At 42.2% G+C, this 22,530-nt stretch overlaps 1 protein-coding gene across 1 annotated transcript in view; it reads right to left on the bottom strand.

Moving 5' to 3' along the window:
* Positions 1-22,530, bottom strand: part of LOC110527736 (metabotropic glutamate receptor 4) — a 336,296-nt gene that overhangs the window by 245,409 nt on the left and 68,357 nt on the right. Inside the window, exon 2 of the mRNA XM_021609206.3 lies at positions 9,226-10,170. Coding sequence (XP_021464881.1) covers positions 9,226-9,771 — 546 coding nt within the window. The 5' untranslated portion in view covers positions 9,772-10,170. The remainder of the gene's footprint in view (positions 1-9,225; positions 10,171-22,530) is intronic.

Here is a 22,530-nt window from a genome sequence, read left to right as displayed (position 1 = left end):
AGGGGTCATATTAGTTAGTAGGCCAAACCGTTTGGACGGTAAAGAAATGTTTAGCAATCATCAATTTCATTGCTCAGTCTTACCAAAAATATGTTAATGAGTGAGAAAAAAAAACTTGCCATGAAGGGAATGTATTTAGGTGTAAAGAGCTACACAGGCCTGTTTGGTCTATCACCCTGGAATGAATGCATTGGGTAGGAGCCGTGACAGGCTGATATTGAGCAGCGCTGTTCATCTTTATTCAGCCGTCATCTCATAAATGAAGTGTTAAATCAATTCAGACATGGGTCCTCATCCCATGGTGTCACTCGCAGGTTTACAGGGGAATAGAAAGGAGCATAAAACGCAAGGAACCGGAAGGGAAGGTGTGGATGCTGACATTTCCTGAGACCACTTCAGATGTCAGTGTTTCACCCTGCAGTGTGTTGACAGGGTTACAAACAGACTACTTAGAAGCCCCATATCTTGAAAACTTGATTGCTGACTAGCAAAACATTTTGGGATTATGTCAACAATGGACTAATGAAAGAAATACCAAAATACTTTTTGGGAAGTGCAAGTCCATTAAGAAATTTCCTTCTGTTTAAAAAAAGTTTTAGAATAAATCTCATTGCTCCTGGTCACAAAGGAACTTTTCCATCGTGTTTTGCACAATGTTTTCTTCAATGTTTACTTACTTCCTACTTGAATTGTAATTTCACAGATAACGGTGGAAATTCATTTTTTGTGGATCAAGACATGCCAGGAGGAAAGTAAATGAGTGTAGCAATATCAAGTCTCTGTCGTAACAGCTAAAGATAAGGAATTGGGTGTTTGAAGTTTTGGCAGTTTATTTACAATAGAAGAAACAGAATTTAACCAACCAACCTGTTGTCTTTCAAGTCCTGCCATCAGAGATACTTTCCCGAGGAAATATTACATATTTTCACTGCAGCCCTCCGGCCCTCGTTGAAGACTGAATGCAGCCCTCCGGACCTCGTTGAAGACTGAATGCAGCCCCCCAGGGCAAGAATTGGTTTGACACCAATTAGATTGGAACAGAGGCTTGAGAGGTGAGCAGCCGAGCCGTCCCCTTTAGGGCTGTCAAACACCTATCGGACAGCATACTTGTGTCCCTGTTCCCTTTTTTCCTCCGTCTCTCTATTGATTGACCTGTAAATGGGAGACAGCCACTGGCAGGAAGCAGACTGAAGCGGACCATCACAAACACCTCTCCTTTAACCCCAATATATCTGTACTCCTGTCACAACACGCCTCTCCAGCCAAACCACAATGGGTCAACAAATCTTGTAAAAAGGTTAAGAAGCTTAGCCGCAAATACATTCAACACATGCCAGTCAGTCAGCAACTCAGGCGCTTGAGTTCATTTAAATGAATCCCCAAAAAATGTACATAGCAGCAGGAGTTGAACAATCCTGTAGTTTATTCCTAAATGCTAATTTTCTTTGAACTTTTTATTATCCCTAACAGCGTTGCATTATTCATACTAATGCCAGAATGTAAATAGTAGGATTTATTATGGCCTCATGCATAAAATTACTCCTGAGAGCATGCCAGAAAAGATCCCTTTTACTATCTGTTTGGAAAAAACTCGGAGAAAGAAGAACAAGCAATGAACACTATGCATGGTGATGGCACGCCACAGCGGGGGTATCAATATTACATAAAGCATGTTGAGAAAGTTTACGGCTTGTATATAACATCATGCCAGAGATCGTAACTTCTCACACAACCAAATGTGATGACGATTCTCTACTTAGCCTATCTCGGCTTTGTTGACCAAGGCATGTTCGGTTGGTACTATACCTAATCTCCCATGATGCCTTTACTGCTGTGTACTCTGATAAATATGCCACCGCGGCGACCGCCTGGTTGTGAAATGTGTAGGTGACGCGTGTCGCCTGGGTGAGTGCATCTGCTTTGCGAATAAATTATGAAATCACACAGCATGACTGGTCTCTCAACATGAATTCTCCTTTGCTCAGCTGCCGATCACTCGTAAACACAGTTCACTTTCATAGCAGCCACGTTGTATTCCTTCTCGCATCTATTTGCTCTCGTCCCCCTCACCTTTTCCCGTCGCTTGTGGACTTCAATGCACAATACATCAGCTGTATGTGAACAGGCGAAAAAACTCTCCAAGACTAACCATATCATAACTGCTAGACACAGCCTAAATCGTTGTCACCATTAGCTAAAGTAACTGTTACGACTTCCTCCGAAGTCGGTCACTCTCCTTGTTCAGGCGACGTTCGGCGGTCGACGTCACCGGTCTTCTAGCCATCGCCGATTTCATTTTCCATTTGTTTTGTCTATTCTTCCTACACACCTGGTTTCAATTCCAACAATTACATGGTGTTTACTTAACCCTCGGTTCCCCACATGTCCTTGTCTGGTATTGTAAGTGCTTGTGCACATTATGTCTGTTTGTTTTTGTCCCATTGTATTTATTGTTTTTGTTCAATGTGATTTTTATCATTAAAACTGAGCCGTTGTAACTGTCTTTGCTCTCCTGCGCCTGACTTCTCCACCGCCAGTACGCACGCCTTACAGTAACATCATAGTTCTTTTAGCTATGTTGACTAACGCATTAGTAAACACACTATAAGCATGCGGGACCTTTACAGTGTACAGTCAGTAAGCATTTCAATAAGCAGTTTAGCAGTTACACTGGCGGGCCCATGTGTCAATGTCAAACCAAAAGCTTACCTTGACTTGGAAGAGTTCCAGTGTTGTGTTGGGTAGTCATAGCCAGATAGCTGACATAGAATCCCTCTGTTTGAGTACGCTAAACTAGCTAGCTAGCTGCATTTGCTAGTAAGTGAAAGTGAAATTATGAATTCTCTCTTCTCCTTCATCTTTGAGTAAATGTGTTCAAAACTGTTCAACTATTGTCTCTCTCTCTCTCTTTGAGTCTACTCACCACATTGCTAGCTCGCTGTAGCTTATGCTTTTCAGTACTAGATTCATCCTTTGATTAGGTGGAAAACATGTCAGTTCATGCTGCAAGAGCTCTGATAGGTTGGAGGATGTCCTCCGGAAGTTGTCATAATTACTGTGTAAGTCTATGGAAAGGGGAGAGAACCATCAGCCTCCAAGGTTTTGTATTGAAGTCAATGTATCCAGAGGAGGATGGAAGCTAGTTGTCCTCTGGCTACAACATGGTGCTACCCTACAGAGGAGACCTTCATTGCAACACAGTGTGTTTAATCAATTATTTGGCGATGTGAATATATTTAGTATAGTTTTATCTAAAAATGATAACCTTTTAAATGTTATACATTTTATGAAGTTCACTGAGGAGGATGGTCCTCCCATTCCTCCTCAGAGGAGCCTCCACTGCTGTGAATACCTCTGATGTTCAGCAGTGAAGCAGTGAAGCATTGAAGCATGTTCAGCAGTGTTCAGCAGTGAAGCATGTCAGCATGCTTTAGTTCAGCTGGCCCCTAGCCGAACTGGGCTAGCGTGCTTGCATTCTCCCTTAAGACCTTCGCTTGAAAAAAGCAGCAATAGTCCCGTTTGTCCATTTTGAGATGCCATAGCCAGTATACACTTCCTCAAAATAGCCAGGATTAATCAAATATTTCTGTCATTAATTTTTGAAGAATAAATCTTAAAATCGCACAATTGTATTTGTTTTGTGCAGTATTTCTCAATGACAAAATGTGCATGAAAACGAGTCGTCTCTCATTGAATGACAACAAAGACTTTATTAAAGAATCCCTACTGTTGACCAATCACCGACTAAGCAACGGACTTTGGCTCTGAACTTCGGCTTGCCTCCAGAAAATAATTGTGTGCCTGAACAGCCCAAAAACGTCCAAAACGAACAGAAATGTCACAAAACGTCATCATAATATATGCACGAACTCTACCGAATTGTTTCGGCTGGTAAGCATGCGGACACCCTAAGATAGCAAGCACTGTACTGTAGTCATCCCTATGAATGAGGAGAGTGTTGACTCAACATGTGGCCAACTTCAGGTCCCTCAACACTGTACCTACATCACTGTACCTACATCACACGACTGTTTGATTATGCGGTTAGGTTGATGGGGGTCATGTAGGAGAGTAAAGGGGGTAGAGGGAGAAGAGATCAGAGTGAGACAAATTAAATATGTAGGGCTACCTCCTATAAAGGGGGGTAAGGGGAGAAGAGATCAGAGTGAGACAAATTAAATATGTAGAGCTACCTCCTATATACGGTAATGAACAGTGGAAGAGTGTTAATGATGCAGAACTTCCAAAAGGCTTCCCTGTGCGAATGGGATCAGAGACTGCTGTTGGAGATGTTCATTGCTGCACATTACGTGTAAGAAGTGTGTGTGTGTGTGTGTGTGTGTGTGTGTGTGTGTGTGTGTGTGTGTGTGTGTGTGAGCATCCCATCATGCTTGGCTCACTCAGGTCTATGCTTGCAGCCAGGCTGAGGAGGATGGAGAATGGAGTATACACCCCTCCTGGTTGGTACTGTATAGCCTTATGTGCTGCCTATGCCTCCCTGCCACATCCACAGGAGCTTGCTTTGATCACAGCCCTCTGCCACTTTGTTTGTGTAAATACCCATTCATAACTCAGCCACCAGTCTTCATGGTGATACATGCAACTACAGTTTAGGGAGGGATCTGAGATATTGTTGGAAGTGGCTGTCTTATCTTATTTTTCATGAATTATTATTTGCCATATGCACCAAATACAACAGGTGTAGTAAACCTTACTAAATGTAAACCTTACTAAATAAATGTTTAACAGCCCTTAAGTTTATTTTTTGCTAACCTAAAGGGAAAGGGAAAAATAGTAACAATAAAATAGCAATAACAAGGCTATATACAAGGGGTACCGGTACTGAGTCAACATGCAGGGGTACAGGGTAGTTGAGGTAATTGAGGTAACATGTAGGTAGGGGTAAAGTGATTAGGCATAGATAATAACAAAGAGTAGCATCCAACATATATGAAGAGTGGGAGGGAATGTTAATGTTTGTGTGTGTGTGTGTGTGTGTGTGTGTGTGTGTGTTGGACTGTCAGTGTAGTACGTGTGAATCTGTGGTTAGAATCCAGTTAGCCTGGTTAACAGAGTTGGTGCAATATATATATATATATATATATATATACACACAAATCAAATAAGGGGGTCAATGCAAATAGTCCAGGTAGCCATTTGATCAAATGTTCAGCAGTCTTATTGCTTGAGCGTAGAAGCTGTTAAGGAGACCTTTGGTCCCAGACTTGTACTGGGTCATAAGCACTACCCTCTGTAGTGCCTTGAGGTCGGATGTTGAGCAGTTGCCATAGCAAGCGGTGATGCAGCCAGTCAGGATGCTCTCAATGGTGCAGCTGTACAATGTTTTGAGGATATGCGCTCCCATGCCAAATCCTTTCAGCCTCCTGAGGGGGAATAGGCATTTTTGGACCATTAAAGGTCCTTAGTGATGTGGACACCAAGGAACTTGAAGGTCTCGACCCGCTCCACTACAGCCCCGTCGATGTAAATGGAGGCGTGCTCTCCCCTCCTTTTCCTGTAGTCCACGATCAGCTCCCTTGTCTTGCTCGCGTTGAGGGAGAGGTCGTTGTCCTGGCACCACACTGCCAGGTCTCTGACATCCTCCCTATAGGCTGTCTCATAGTCATTGGTGATCAGGCATACCACCTTCATGTTGTCGGCAAACCTAATAATGGTGTTGGAGTCCTACGTGGCCACGCAGTCGTGGGTGAACGGAGTACAGGTGTGAAAGGGTAGTGTTGAGTGCAATAGATATTGCATCATCTGTGGATCTGTTTGAGCAGTATGCAAATTGGTGTGGGTCCAGGGTTTCTGGGATGATGGTTTTGATGTGAGCCATGACCTGCCATTCAAAGCATTTCATGGATAAACATTTGGATGCTATGGGGCAGTAGTCATTTAGGCAGGTTACATTGGTGTTCTTGGGCACAGGGACTATGGTGGTCTTCTTGAAACATGTAGGTATTGCAGACTGGGCTAGGGAGAAGTTGAAAATCTGAAGACACTTGCCAGCTGATCAGCGCATGCTCTGAGGACAAGTCCTGGTAATCCGTCTGGCCCTGCGGCCTTGTGAATGTTAACCTGTTTAAAGGTCTTACAATGGCTACGGAGAGCGTAATCACACAGTCGTCTGGAAAAGCTGGTGCTCTCAAGCATGTTTCAGTGTTGCTTGCCTCGAAAGTGAGAACAGAAGGCATTTAGCTCATCTGGTAAACTCACGTTACTGGGCAGCTCATTTGCCAAAGGGAGAGCGAGGGAGAGTTTATGTAATACAATGATCACAATTGTGACCGACCGCCTTGATTCGGTCTTATGTTGCAAAATTTGAAATTGTGTTTTTTACATTGGATCAAATCAGAGACAGACAGCTACAAAATGGTATATCATACACTGCATTTGAGGTGGTAAGATGGAAAACTATTTCTGCTTTGAAAGTTGACAAACTTGTAACCTCACTTTTGAGAAAAGGGCCTTTGAATGTTTTGGTACCTATTGGAGAACTCTCCTTTCTCTACACCCATTCAGCATTGTTCACACCCATCTCTTAAAGGGTCAAGCACCCAAACTAACTGGCTAAAGTTGGCTAGCTTGCTAGCTACTTCTAGACACAAAGTAGAGAACAGCTTACTGACCATTTTACTCGCCCTAGCAGAGCTGGTTAGGCTGTTTTTTATGTTATCCAGAGTGTTGGTGACTGCAACTGTGCTGCTGGCAACAATTTACTCTTTTTGCCAACGTTTACTGACGCTAGCCATAGCAAACGGGTGTTGAGCGTTCGTAAATTTGTCAGTTATTCAGCGCTCTCGCACATTCATAGGTAGCTAGGTAAACAATGAACCATAGTCCCAACTCATGATGTTACGACCTTGTATGAATCTGCAGGAAGCTAACCAACCAGGTTCAATGTTAGCAAAGCAAATGGCTCTGAGATATGAAATAAGACCATACACATAACGTTAGCTAGCATTTACATTTTAACTTGACATGAAAACGACTTTCTGTCAATTAGAAACGTGTAATATCTGAAAATGTAACTAGCTACACTCTAAAAATGAGGGGTTTAGCAAAGGTTCTAAGATTCTTCTAAGAACCAACTAAGGAGGATCCTAGAAGAACCTTAGGCTTCTTGGTACTAAAAATGGCCCCCAAAAGGTTCTTCCAAGAAGCTCATAGGAGGTGGGGTTCATCGAGGAACCTCCTTAGTTGGTGAGGGTTCATGCACAAACCAAGCTGCCCAACTGAAACACTTGTAAAGAATGTGAGGATCTCCTCAATTAAGTTAAGGTTTGTCCCTTGTATGATATAAATTGATATTATTCTATGATTATACCATCTCTTTTCATATTTGTGCAAATGTTTCTAAAACAGAAAATGGACAATTCAACGGATATCAATCAACAATAAGGTAAGAATATGTAGGCTTTAAGAATATGTTGAAGGCTAGCTGTCTTGGGTGCAGATGACTGAACTGCTCACTTTTTGTGTCTATGTCTGCAGGTATACAGACAAGGAGGCATATCAAATGCACTGCAAAATCATTCTGGCTATGGATAAGGAGAACATCAACACATTAACATCAACAAGGGACAGGATATACCCATTGGACTTGAGGCTGGGATGGGAGTTTACCTTATATTTATATTTTTAATTCTGCTTTGCCATTAAGATCATAATAAACACTGAGGACTAAAATATTGTGTTATTATTAACAATAATAGGGGAGGTGGGTTAGTTAAAAAATTAACCACAAAAGGTACTTTAAGGATCCATTAAAAGAGGTTATTCGAAGAACTTATAGGGGTTCCCCCACAGTTTAAATTTGAAAAACACCTAATGGATACTCCAGGAACCTTTACTTTTTAGGGTGTAGACTATCTTACCGTATACATCATGGATGGATGCTTCTCCCTGTCACGGTTGCCCTTAGTTTGAAGATGTAATCTGGAGACAGGTGTTTTTCCCATCTCATTAGCTATCATACTCTAATTCCACTGATTTCAAAACTCGGTCCTCCAGAAAGTGGAGAGCAATACTTAAGCAGTTCTACTAGGAGATATAGTTTTTTTTTAAAGATGCGTTAGACAGGATTACCAACACATACTAACCAGCTAAAATAGACAGAAGTGTGCTATATGGCAGACCAATCCGAACTCATCTCTAGGCATGTCCAGCACACTCATTATCTAAGCCAATCATGACTGGCGGCCTTTTTCTGTGACTAAACCAACTAGGCACGTAATTTAACAATTTGAATCGTATTTACAGATGCATACAAGTTTGTTATTAAGGCACATGAAAGTTTGCAAGTTCCAGGAAAACGCAATTTCCGAAAAAACGCATTTTGATTTCATTTAAACAGTCTGCATTCAGATGGCTCTCCTGTGAAGTAGTGACCCCGCAACATATGCCTAGTTTCCTGAAACGAGTTAGTGAGATGTTTAGTAATAGATAAGCAAAATATACAATTGGTCTTAAAACACAGCCTGAATGCATGCCTTCCAAGAGAGTAAAGGCAACACATTTCTTATCAAAAGGAAGAAATGACTCAATGTGCCAACACCACCTATCAAACCAGAGCAACAGAAGACGCAGCATAAACAGATCAGAGAAAGCAATTAAGAAGTTATTTCTAGGGCTGGGTGGACGGGGCTTATAAATCAGTGAAACCACGGGATTGGTATGTGCTATGAACAAGGACAGCATGTGGATGAAAATGACTTTTCCTATCACAGGGTCGATCAAAGTAAGGAATCCAGGTCGAAAGAGAAATTTATGAGCAGACAATGAAATCAACTAATGTTGCATCCTATTATTTAGTATGTTGAGAGCATAGAGATATACCAGAGTGCATCGCCTATCTTTGCATGTGTGCCATCTATCCAACTCTTTGGGTTAGAGGCAATAATTGTGAAAATTTAGCAGTCCTCAGATTGAGATGGCCAATGGCAGTACTTTAGGATTATGGGAACTATGGCGTACAAGCACCATAATCTGCAAACTGAGCTACATGTCTCTGTCATTATTTATTCATGCTCTTCTTTCCAAATATCAGGGAACCAAATTGTGCTTGAACATACATTTTTTCCCAGGAATGAGGATAACATTCCCAACTAGAGCTAACACGGAACAAACACCACAGTGTACATACATCAGATACTCACTAACACTGCAAACAAACCACAACCACACACAAGTAGTAAATCACCACCAAGGTGTGGTCCTTACCTTGAAGAGCCGCAGTATGTTGGCCACCATGATTGACACAGAGCTGGACGAGGCTCCGATGACTCCCACCACCCTCTCAGGCTTGGTGATGATGGGTGCCCCCCCGCCGAGACACTTGACGTCCGTCCCATCCTTCTCGATGAGAGCCTGGACGAAGGTGAGTGACTGCTCCAGGGCGTGGGTATCCCGGGAACACGTGTCTAGGATGCGCGCCCCCAGCGTGATATTGGGAAGCAGGGAATGGTCGTTGTTGATACGGTCCAGGGCGAACAGCATGGCCTCCAGACGATGGATCCCCTTCTCCTTCTTCAGCTCCCCGCAGGCCTTGCCTTCGTTGCCCCTGGAGTGCACGGGGAACAGGCCTCCCAGGGAGATATCCCCGTCGATGCGGATGGAGTTGAGGTGTGTGCCGCTCGGGACTTTGGGTTTAGCGGCTTGGGCGGCCGTGAGAGAGCAGTAAAGAAGGAGTAAGAGCCTGATCAGGCTGCCTCTGTGACAGATCCTGCCAGTCCGATGCAGAGCACACCCCTGGGGCTGAGACACCATGACCACAGCCCAGACACAAATCAAGACACACTCTAGAAACCAGCGGAATCAGGATCACAAAGAACACTAGTCTACTCTATATCCAGAGGGTTAATCTTAATAATACCTCTTGAAGCAGTGGGCACAGAACAGGCGTCCTCTCATGTTGCTTTGCTCTCAGAAGCACTCAATTATAATAGGAGCATTAATTTAGATGGCTCTTCAAAGGATATCTCCTCTTCCTTTCTTACATATGCATCTCCTTCTTTCCTCCTCACTCCATGGTCTGACCAACGTGGTGGGCACTCCTCTGCCCACTGTGCTCCTCGGCCCACTAACTCACCACCCTGCCTATGGAGATCCCTCACAGGGGGGGGGGGGGTTCAGGCCGCTCAGGTCTCCGGGCTGCTGAGTGAATTCCTGCAAGATAAAGCAAAGTAGAAGCGATGAGACACACCACACAGTGACAGAGGGGCTAGATATGAGAGAAGGGATTCATGTTGGTTTGAGATTTTCACTGCTTTCTTTTTCTGTCTCAACTCCTTTTGCTGCAATCATGTGTGGAATGATGAGACAATTTTTTTTCTCTCAATCTCACACGCTCTCTCTCTCCCTCCTCCCTCTTCTCCCTCCCTACTCACCTCTCCATATTGAATTTAAAAGGGTTGCCATGGACTCCCAAGGTCGAAAGGCATGAAAGCCAGCTCCCAAACTCCTCTTTTCAACATACTCGGTAAGATACGCTGCCTACTGTACTAATGTGCCTACCATTGTTAGGTTGCTACACATCATACACAAAATGTTATCTCATGTCTTGATTACATGTCCAAGATCTCTCTAGGAACTTACAGTAGGACCCTAAAGTGGCACTCCAGTCTCCTTTCACCTCAATGATTAGCTCTTTTTCCATCTATTGCTCCTCTATTGTTCCCGCAATAATGAGGGGAGGCCGATTACATCACAACAGACCAACTCTTGGAATGGCCTACTTTTTTTGTCAACAAAAAAAACACTATTTTGCTCAATACGTTTGTTTTTTTTTTACCCTAAAGTGTACATTCGTGTATTTACACTTGGGATATTGTTTTTCAACAGTAAATGCTCAAAAATAGCTGGAGGGCTTATTTGAATAAAATATTTTTGTTGGTGACTCTCTCATCCATACAATTCTATTGATTATAACATTTCCCTGTATTCAAAGATGACACTAAAAGGCAAAAACAGACCAACATGTTAAGTTGGGGTGTCTTTTATACAAATTCACCATGCTATTGACACAATATCCCTTCTGTTGGATGACATATCACAGAGGAGGCAGATATTGGATGAATCATCACACATTCTCCTCCTTTTCTATTCTTCCATCAGCCCATTTCCCACTCCATTCTTCCCTACACCCACAACGCTGGCATATCTGAGACTGCGCCTTGGACAGCATAAAACCGTAGGGATGGTTTCTCTGAAGAGACTGTGAAATTGTAATGATGACATTACTACAGAAGGAAAGCTGCTTTGATACAGGAGTAGGTAAGAGGGGAAATGTCCTCAGGAGAACTAGCGTTTCATAGTTAAACCCATAGTGTGACATGGTTCTTTAACTCTACACGCCCACAGTCACTTGTGTGAAGAAAGAGTCCCAAGCTAGCCCAGATGGGATTCAATTCCAAAAATCCTACTTAAGGACTGTGTAGAATAAGAGTGTCATTGGACAAGTAGAATAACCTCTATTCATTGATCTGGAGCAGCGTTTCCCAAACTCAGTTCTGGGGACCCCAACGGGTGCACATTTAGTTTTTTGGCATAGTCCTACACAGCTGGTTCAAATCATCAAAGCTTGATGATGATTTCATTGTTATGTTCTGGAGAACTGCTTGTGAAACAACTTCTGATGGGAAAACAAGGCTTTCTGAAGAATCTGGGTCTTTCACCAAATTGTGTCGAAAAACGGTTCATTACTTAGAGCTTTAAGCACAATGCATATTAAGGGCATCTGCTGGTCAGTAATAAATAGCAGCGTCTGGTGTTTATATAGCACAGGGATGTAGTCGGCTCAATTGGATCAATTTCCCAATATTGAACTTAGTCGGGGCCTCAACTTACTGTTGGGAGTTAAAATAGTAGAATACACAAGGTACAATTAAAACATTTCACTTAGGGCCGTCTCTGACTGGATTTAGTCAAAGGTTTTGAAATCTAACACTCATTTAAAATATGAGGTTTGCATCTTACATTATGCATCCCTTTTTTGCCTCCAAGTTCACTATTTTGGCCCCAAAAAACGATGAATCCATGGCATGGAATATAGGCGATATTTGCGATATGACTGGTTGGGCCTCTCTACATTTCACTGACATTCACAACTCAGCAATCATCCACACTGAACAAAAATATAAAAACGCAACATGTAACGTGTTTCATGAGCTGAAATAAAAGAACGCAGAAATTTTCCATGCCCACAAATAGCTTATTTCTCTCAAATTGTGAGCACACATTTGTTTACATCCCTGTTAGTGAGCATTTATCCTTTGCCAAGATAATCCATCCACCTGACAAGAAGCTAATTAGACAGCATGATCATTACACAGGTGCATCTTGTGCTGGGGACAATAAAAGGCCACTAAAATGTGCAGTTTTGTAACATAGCGCCACAGATGTCTGAAGTTGAGGGAGCTTGCAATTGGCATGCTGACTGCAGGAATGTCCTCTAGAGCTATTGCCAGAAAAGTTTACGTTAATTTCTCTACCATAAACCACCTCCAACGTAACTTTAGAGAATTTGGCAGTATGTCCAACCGGCCTCACAAGCGCAGACCACGTATATGGCTGATGTCAACGTTGTGAACAGAGTGCCCCATGGTGGCGGTGGGGTTATTGTATGGACAAGAATAAGCTACGGACAATGAACCCAATTTGCATTTAATAGAGATACTGTGACGAGGCCCTGAGGCCAATTGTTGAGCCAATCATCTGCCTCCATCACCTTATGTTTCAGCATGATAATGCACGGCACAAGGATCTGTACATTCCACAGGCCACAATCAACAGCCTGATCATCTCTATTAGAAGGAGATGTGTCGCACTGCATGAGGTAACGGGTGGTCAAAACAGATACTGACTGGTTTTCTGATCCATGCCTCTATCTTTTTTTAAGGTATCTGTTACCAACAGTTAGAGTGTTGGACTAGTAACCGGAAGGTTGCAAGTTCAAACCCCCGAGCTGACAAGGTACAAATCTGTCGTTCTGCCCCTGAACAGGCAGTTAACCCACTGTTCCTAGGCCGTCATTGAAAATAAGAATTTGTTCTTAACTGACTTGCCTAGTTAAATAAAGGTAAAAATAAAATAAAATAAGATGCATTCAGAAAGTATTCAGACCCCGTTCCTTTTTCCACATTTCGTTACACTACCGTTATTCTAAAATATCTTAAATTATTTTACTTCCTCATCAATCAACACAAAATATCCCATAATGACAAAGCAAAAACTGGTTTGTAACATTTTTGCAAATTTATTAAAAACAAACTGAAATATCACATTTACATAAGTATTCAGACCATTCACTCTGTACCTTGCTGAAGCACTTTAGGCAGCGATTACAGCATCGAGTCTTCTTTGGTATGACGCTACAAGCTTGGCACACCTGTATTTCTTCTCTGCAGATCCTCTCAAGCTCTGTTAGGTTGGATGGGGAGCATCGCTGCACAGCTATTGTCAGGTCTCTCCAGAGAGTTTCGATTGGGTTCAAGTCAGGGCTCTGGCTGGGCCACTCAAGGACATTCAGAGACTTGTCCCGAAGCCACTCCTGCGTTGTCTTGGCTGCGTGCTTAGGGTCATTGTCCTGTTGGAAGGTGAACCTTCACCCCAGTCTGAGGTCCTGAGCGCTCTGGAGCATGTTTTCATCATGGAGCTCTCTGTACTTGCTCCGTTCATCTTTGCCTCGATCCTGACTAGTCTCCCAGTCCCTGCCGCTGAAAAACATCCCCGCATTATGATGCTGCCACCACCTTGCTTCAACGTAGGCAGTGGTGTAAAGTAAAAATACTTAAAATTACTACTTAAGTCATTTTGGGGGTATCTGTACTCTACTATTTATATTTGACAACTTTTACTTCACTACATTCCTAAAGAAAATAATGTACTTTTTACGCCATAGATTTATTTCCCTGACACCCTAAAGTACTTGTTGCATGATGAATGCTTAGAAGGACAGGAATATTGTCCAATTCACCCACTTATCAAGAGAACACGTGGTCATCCCTACCGCCTCTGATCTGGCAGATTCACTAAATATAAATGCATCATATGTAAATTATGTCTGAGTCTTGGATTGTACCCCTGACTATCCATTAAAAAAAAAATAATGGAAAATGGTGCCTTCTGCTTTGCTTAATAAATTATTTATACTTTCACTTTTGATACTGAAGAATATTTTAGCAATTACATTTACTTTTGATACTTACATCCAAATCATTTTAGGCTTTTACTCAAGTAGTATTTTACTGTGTGACTTTCACTTTTTCTTGAGTAACTTTCTAATAAGGTATCTATACTTTTACTCAAAGATTGGGTACTTTTTCCACCACTGACCATAGGGATGGTGCCAGGTTTCCTCCAGACGTGACGATGGCATTCAGGCCAAAGAGTTCAATCTTGGTTTCATCAGATCAGAGAATCTTGTTTCTCATGGTCTGAGAGTCTTTAGGTGCCTTTTGGCAATCTCCAAGTGTGCTGTCATGTGCCTTTTTACTGGAGAGTGACCTCCGCCTGGCCACTACCATAAGGGCCTGATAGGTAGAGTGCTGCAGAGATGGTTGTCCTTCTGGTAGGTTATTCTGGTAGGTTCTCCCGATGGTCACTCTCTGTCAGAGTGACCATCGGTTTCTTGGTCACCTCCCTTCTCCCCCGATTGCTCAGTTTGGCTGAGACATCATGTCTTGGTTTTTGCTCTGACATGCACTGTCAACTGTGGGACCTTATTTTGATTTGAATTTTCAATTGAAAATACCACTGGTGGACTCCAATCAAGTTGCAGAAACATCAAGGATGATCAATGGAAACAGTATGCACCTGAGTTCAATTTCGAGTCTTATTTATATTTACAAAAAAAAAAAAAAAAATCTGCTTCGTCATTATGGGATATTGTGTGTAGATTGATGAGGATTTTTATTTATTTAATCCATTTTAGAATAAGGCTGTAACGTAACAAAATGTGGAAAAAGTCAAGGGGTCTGAATACTTTCCGAAGGCACTGTAGATAATTACCACAACTGTACGCTCTGCTGAACAATGCAACACTGTGCTGTTTCAGATAGATAGTTCTTGTATTGAGAGAAACAAACTAAATTATAAAACGCATCTGCAAATTGACATCAGGTTTGATAGGATTAGACATTTTTTATTTCACCAGCTTTTACCCTATGCTACCAACTAACCTTGCGGTTAGAGTGTCTGCCTTGAGTTTGGAAGGTTGGGAGTTTGATCCCTGGCTGAGTCATACCAAAGACTATAAAACTGTGCCGCAATGCATCTCTGTTTGGCACTTAGCATTAAGGAGATAGATTGGGGGCAAGGCTCTGCGATAGACTTGTGTCCTGTCCAGGAGGTATACTTGAAGCCTTGTTCAAGGCTACTTACTTACTTGCAAATGGTTGCTGTCCTGTATGTTCCTGACACTGTTCAGTCTTGGCAGCAGGAGCAGTAATGGGATCTGAAGGAACAATCTCCCAGCATACAATAGAGGTGAATGTGCTGGTTTTGCCAAAGGAGTGTGTTAGTCAGACGATGGACTGCTGCACCAAGGGCCAAGGTTCACTGTGAGCATATTGGAAAGGTCCTATGAATACACTGAACTATCTGCTACCGAGTGAAGTAATTTCGCAGAGTTCATTCACCGCAGATTCCCTTTAAATGCAGCAGAAAGAGAAGGGAGGGAGAGCCCAGGAAGCCTGACCACCAACTGACTGTAACCTCCCCCCCAAAGGCCAACCACACATCCACAGCACAGGACACCTAACTAAAACTAAATAAAGATAATAACGGAATAGAATTCTAAAAATTCAAATAGCTTTTTACCTATAATATAGATAAATTATATACTATTTGGAGAGCAATAAGAGAAGGTCCTGAGGAAGATTCATGTTATTGTGGTAAGCAATGCTTCTGGTATCAAACTATTGTTTTAAAGGGCAGGTCTCTAAAGAGGTACAAATATAACAGATATACTCCATTTGTAATTTGCAAAATTAAGAGGTGGTCATATTTATATGGTCATATTTCCCTGCAAAAGACAAAGCAATATGGCAACAATTTCAATCACTCAATAACAACTTCATCTGGAAAACATTTAGATCATTTGATGTTAACTTGTTTAGTCACTCAACAAAATCACAGCATTGGGTTTAAAATTAGCTCTGGGAACACGAGAGTGCATCAATCAATATTGTCGACATCAGGATTGCCCTTCGTCTCCCAGGCTAAGATGCATATCAAGTAATAATCCCAATGTGATTGTGGTGAGAGTGTTCCACACTCACAGTCTGCAGTTTTGACAGTCAGGTCTGTTTTACTTGGCCTGGCCTTGAATGTCTTTATCTCTGAACCCTCTTAATATCAACCCACCGTCACAGGTCGCCAGAGACCAGGAAAAATCCCATGTCAATCATCAGGGTTGATTGGGATAATCACAGGCCAGTGGGATTATGGAACGAAAAATTTGAATCAAACCGTATAAACAATGGTAAACATACTTAATACGATTACCATATTCTTAATGGTATGAGCTGTGTACAATAGCTGTTATTATGATATTCTGATATTAACATTAAGTTAACATTAAGATAAGATGCTTTGAATGTTATTACCATGTGTTTACAGTACATCTCCGGTATGGTTTTGGTTTACTAATGAGGTGGTATTATGCTCAGACGAATCAGTCTCCCACACTGAGAAGGCTGAGACGAAGACTGTGTTTGAGGTGAACAAAATGTGTCAATATTTACAGACAGTCCCGAAGTTAGAGCAGTAAATATGCTCTACTAAATAGTATATTGAGTAAAACAACAGATGTATCATAGCCACAAAATGTCACAGACCGCTGTGGGAATTATGTGGGATTCATATCAAAAGAATAACCTTTACTCAAGTTTAGAGGCAATGTTTGTAATATAGACTGGATTCATTTGAAAAGGGCACAAAATAACCTTTAGGCAAGAGTAGCAAGTCTGCTATTGCATACGGCCACATAACTAATAACGGTGATTGAGCATTCAACACCTCATGCCTGGTTGAGCTGACAAGAATGGCCTGTTGGATAGTGTTTGTTTATTTCGATTCACATTAGCTACTCTTCCTATGATGCTGATCACCATTATCTAGGCATAATGGTGTGTTTTTGAATTCCATATTTGATATTTGCACTTTAGATATTGACATGCAATGCCACAGCTGTATTATGGGAGGGGGGGGGTTGCTCCATGGGAGGGCCTTTCCCCCTTGACTACATTTTTCAGTAGGCAATATCCAATCCCAAAAACATTTCCCTCTTATAGAATTGGTTAGAGACGTATAGACCATGGAAAGGAAAAAAACAACATTCCTCAACACTTTTCTCAATCTGTCTGCTTTAGAAAATGCACTAAACTTCAAAGTACCCGCATGTATTTTCTTTGAAGTAGCTGTATTTCTCACAAACAGAACGTGTACTTCAGACCGTCCCCTCAAAAAAACAAGAAAAAAAAACCATTCATACCAACTTACACTTCAAAAGGAAGATGTTTCAGCAGGCCAGTCCAAACGGTTTGGCATGCGGTATAGAAAATCCATAAATGGCGACAGGGAGCCACTTGAAGAAAATCTATATTTTTGTTGTATTATTTCCCTCTCCCTTCTCTAAAAGCTGTGTAGCTTTTATAGAAGGGAAATGGGGGAAATGGGGAAAGCAAGCAGCCAGTGAGAGCCTCTTTAGGATGTGCTGTAGTTCCTCTGGACAGAGACAGAGACAGACGGCAGGCGGAGCTGTCTAATTGACACTCACTCCAGAATGTTGATGCTCCAACAGCCGATCAATAGGAAGGTATGAGACTGCCCTCAAGGAAGAAGTGAAAGGATGGAGAGGGAAAGAGCATGGCTGCACATGAAGGGTTGGAGAGATTGTAACATGCTACTATGATATTTTCATTCTGGATATGATCGGTTTAAGAGCCTGCAGGGCTGGTTTCGACTTGGTTTTTCTTGGTGGACAGTTGGAAATGTGTAGTGAGGGTCAGAGATTGCATATAGGTGAATGGTTTATAACTTGATATGGTCTTGAACAGAATATGATGGATGTTTGGTGAACAAGGTCACTGCTTGGCAACTGCTTGTATCAGACAATGTCGACACATCCTTTAACACATCTTTAACATTTGGGTTGATTGTTATTGCACAGTAGTTTCTCAACCATCATTATATTGTTGGCCAATGACAGTGAAGCAATATGCACGGTCTAGATTCAGGCATTGGCGTACGCAGTTATTTTTTCATCATGACTGATACACTGTACAACCAAACAACCACAAATTCTATGTAAAGTGGGCATCAGCTTTCGTAAAAGGGCCAATATGTATGTTGGCATGTTGGTGATCCTAAACAGAGTATAAATAAAGGTTTTCAGAGATACTGATCTAAGATCAGTTTCTGCATTTCCCCTCTAATGGTAAAGGTCATGATTTGGTGAGGGTAAGCTGATCCTAGATATGTGCCTGAGGGCAACTTCTACCCGGAGACGAGCATCAAACAGCGAAATGGATGACAGCCTTTTCAGTAGAGCTTCTGTCCATTCCCAGAAAAGCCCTGTTCTTAGTTGCACACACATACACAGCAAGCGGAGCAGTAGATCCAGTGACAGTTATGATTTATTTAGAGCCTGGAAAATGTGTTAAACGTCAGGAAGATATGACATTATGCATCAGCTGACTCTTGTGGTCGTTTGATGAGAAACCCTTAGGAAACACTGGCACGATTTGTCTCAGAAAACAACAACTTTATGACAGCCACACCAGAGAGGAGTTCCAGTTATGTGCTGTACATGGAAGATATTGTTTTCTCCAAATGCATGAAAGGAAAGCCTATTAAAAACGACTGAATTTGAAACAAGTATTTATGGCGCACAATGTAATGGGGTTGTTTTTAGTGCAGACTTATCCTACAAAGAGGACATTGAGGGTGGGAAAAGGAAATGACTGACTGAAAGAGGGCCCTTTCTAAATGTTCTGTTTACTCTCAGAATGCTTTCCCCTGTAATGGAGGGATAGATTCATTTAACGGCGTCTGGTGGAAGATAAAATGGTCTGAAATGTGAGAACTAACCCAGACTTCACTCACCCTAAGAGTGCTGTAGAATGGATGCATCACATTGCATTAAGAGAGGGATGGAATAAAAGCACAGAGAGAGGGATGGAGAAAGGAATGATAGGAGGATAGATAGCCCAAAAGAGTGGTAATGTGGAAGCTTGCTAAGTACCCATTACTGGCTCCATCTGTCATGACTATCCCACTTCAAACCTCCTTTATATCCTTTTTTTTTCCAGTTCATTTTTTCTTGCGCAGTCTTTCCTTTCAGAAATAAGAAACATTTTCTCCATTCTAAGCCTATATCAGGACCGGTGTTATGGGCTGCCCCGTTCCTACTTGCCCGTCCAAATAAAATATTGAAATATTGATCATTTATTTTACCGAGACGCGCGCCGACAGAAAGACTCAGATAAAGCATCCGTGCGAGCGAAACAGTGCCCCCTCCGTATGTGTAGACCATATATCGGATGCTGTCTGGACCAAAGGAGTATGGCATGTCATTATTTCTTTCTGGCCAGACAGCATCAGGTACATGGCCTACATATGGTAAGACAGAGGGGCACTGTTTCACTTGCTAGTGTAAGCAGAAGAGACGAGAGGGCTCACTCTCACAAAAACCTGTTCTGAATAAGCCCAATGCGTTTCTATGGGCGTAATATGCAGATCTAAGCTTGTCGCCTGCAATCCCGCTTTTGGGACAAAGACTCGGAGACATGAGCATCTTGTTACTATATATAGATCTCTGGTTCCAGTCACTTGCGAATTGGAAAGGAAAGTTGGCGGGTGCATAGTGCACGGTTCAGATGCTGGATTCCCCGAAAGTAATATGCAAAAATTATATAAATTAGACCTGTCTAAATAAGATAATTCAAAATACTTCACCAGAGAGCATGATTTAGCCACTGAGGATCATAAGCTTCTTAAAAAAATAGCTGTGGATTGTTTCAAATCACAAGTGCATAGGCTTATGCTGATTTGGGAAGCCACGATTTGGGCCACGTGTGTGGCAATAGACCTAACATTCTGATTAGACCTGGCGCACATGTTGATTTTGTCCATCCACATCGGATGCGTTCAGGACAAGCAGGTTGAAATATCAAAACGAACTCTGAACCAACTACTCCTGGGATATAAACAGTGGGTTGTTATTTTACCTGAAATGCATAAGGTCCTCGACTCCACAATTAATCCACAGATTAAAAAAAGTCAACCACGTTAGTTTCTAGTAATCTCTCCTCGTTCAATTTCCGTCTTCTTCTTCTTTGGACTTTATATGGAGGTTGGCAAACAACTAAGGTGCGTTACCAACACCAACTGGACTGAAGTGTGGACCTCAGTTCATCTTTCAAATCACCCACATGGGTATATGCTCCAAATAACCAAGGAGGAGATGGGACTTGCAGTGTGTCATGCGTCAAAAATAGAACCAAGTTCTATTTTAGCTCCTGGCTATGTAGACGCTTGCAAGCAGTTTGGATGAAATTATTGAATAACATGTACAGTACCAGTCAAAAGTTTGGAAACACCTACTCATTCAACGGTTTTTCTTTATTTTTACTATTTTCTACATTGTAGAATAATATTGAAGACATCAGAACTATTAAAAAACACATATGGAATCATGTAGTAAACAAAAAAGTGTTAAAACAAATAAAAATATATTTTAGACTTTAGATTCTTCAAAGCAGCGACCCTTTATTTTATTGACTGCTTTGCACACTCTTGGCAGTCTCTCAACCAGCTTCACCTGGAATGCTTTTCCAACAGTCTTGAAGGAGTTCCCTCATATGCTGAGCACTTGTCGGCTGCTTTTCCTTCACTCTGCTGTCCAACTCAGCCCAAACCATCTCAATTGGGTTGAGGTTGGGAGATCGTGGAGGCCAGGTCATCTGATGCAGCACTTAATCACTCTCCTTCTTGGTCAAATAGCCCTTACACAGTCTGGAGGTGTGGGGTCAATTTTTTGTTGAAAAAACAAATGCTAGTGGGACTAAGTGCAAACCAGATGAGATGGTGTATTGCTGCAGAATGCTACAATAGCCATGCTGGCTAAGTGTGCCTTGAATTCTAAATAAATCACAGACAATGTCACCAGCAAAGCATCCCCACACCATCACACTTCCTCCTCCATGCTTCACGGTGGGAACCACACATGTGGAGATCATCTGCTCACCTACTCTGTATCTCACAAAGACACAGTGGTTGTCTCTTGGCCCAAGCAAGTCTTTTCTTATTATTGGTGTCCTTCAGTAGTGTTTTCTTTGCAGCAATTCGACCATGAAGGCCTGAATCTAACAGTCTCCTCTGAATAGTTGATGTTGAGATGTGTCTGTTACTTGAACTCTGTGAAGCTGTTATTTGGGCTGCAATTTCTGAGGCTGGTAACTCTAATGAACTTATCCTCTGCAGCAGAGGTAACTGGGTCTTCCTTTCCTGTGGTGGTCCTCACGAGATCCAGTTTCATCATAGTGCTTGATGGTTTTTGCGACACTACTTGAAGAAACTTTCAAAGTTCTTCAAATGTTCCGGATTGACTGACCTTCATGTCTTAAAGTGATGATGGACTGTCGTTTTCTCTTTGCTTATTTGTGCTGTTCTTGTCATAATATGGACTTGGTCTGTAACCAAATAGGGCTATCTTCTGTATACCACCCCTACCTTGTCACAACACAACTGACTGTCTCAAACGCATTAAGAAGGAAAGATATTCTGCAAAATAACTTTTAACAAGGCACACCTGTTAATTGAATTGCATTCCAGGTGACTACATCATGAAGCTGGTTGAGAGAATGCCAAGTGTGCAAAGCTGTCATCAAGGCACAGGTCTCAAATATATACACTGCTCAAAAAAATAAAGGGAACACTTAAACAACACAATGTAACTCCAAGTCAATCACACTTCTGTGAAATCAAACTGTCCACTTAGGAAGCAACACTGATTGACAATAAATTTCACATTCTGTTGTGCAAATGGAATAGACAACAGGTGGAAATTATAGGCAATTAGCAAGACACCCCCAATAAAGGAGTGGTTCTGCAGGTGGCGACCACAGACCACTTCTCAGTTCCTATGCTTCCTGGCTGATGTTTTGGTCACTTTTGAATGCTGTGGCGGTGCTTTCACTCTAGTGGTAGCATGAGACGGAGTCTACAACCCACACAAGTGGCTCAGGTAGTGCAGCTCATCATGGATGGCACATCAATGCGAGCTGTGGCAAGGTGGTTTGCTGTGTCTGTCAGCGTAGTGTCCAGAGCATGGAGGCGCTACCAGGAGACAGGCCAGTAAATCAGGAGACGTGGAGGAGGCCGGAGGAGGGCAACAACCCAGCAGCAGGACCGCTACCTCCGCCTTTGTGCCAGAGAACACCAAGATTGGCAAATTCGCCACTAGCGCCCTGTGCTCTTCACAGATGAAAGCAGGTTCACACTGAGCACGTGTAACAGACGTGA

The sequence above is a fragment of the Oncorhynchus mykiss genome, chromosome 7 (assembly GCF_057628025.1).
Source record: "Oncorhynchus mykiss isolate SJ-2025 chromosome 7, ASM5762802v1, whole genome shotgun sequence".
Classification (NCBI taxonomy): domain Eukaryota; kingdom Metazoa; phylum Chordata; class Actinopteri; order Salmoniformes; family Salmonidae; genus Oncorhynchus; species Oncorhynchus mykiss.
Note: the sequence above shows the minus strand (reverse complement) of the source record. Positions and strands in the feature narration are given on the sequence as shown.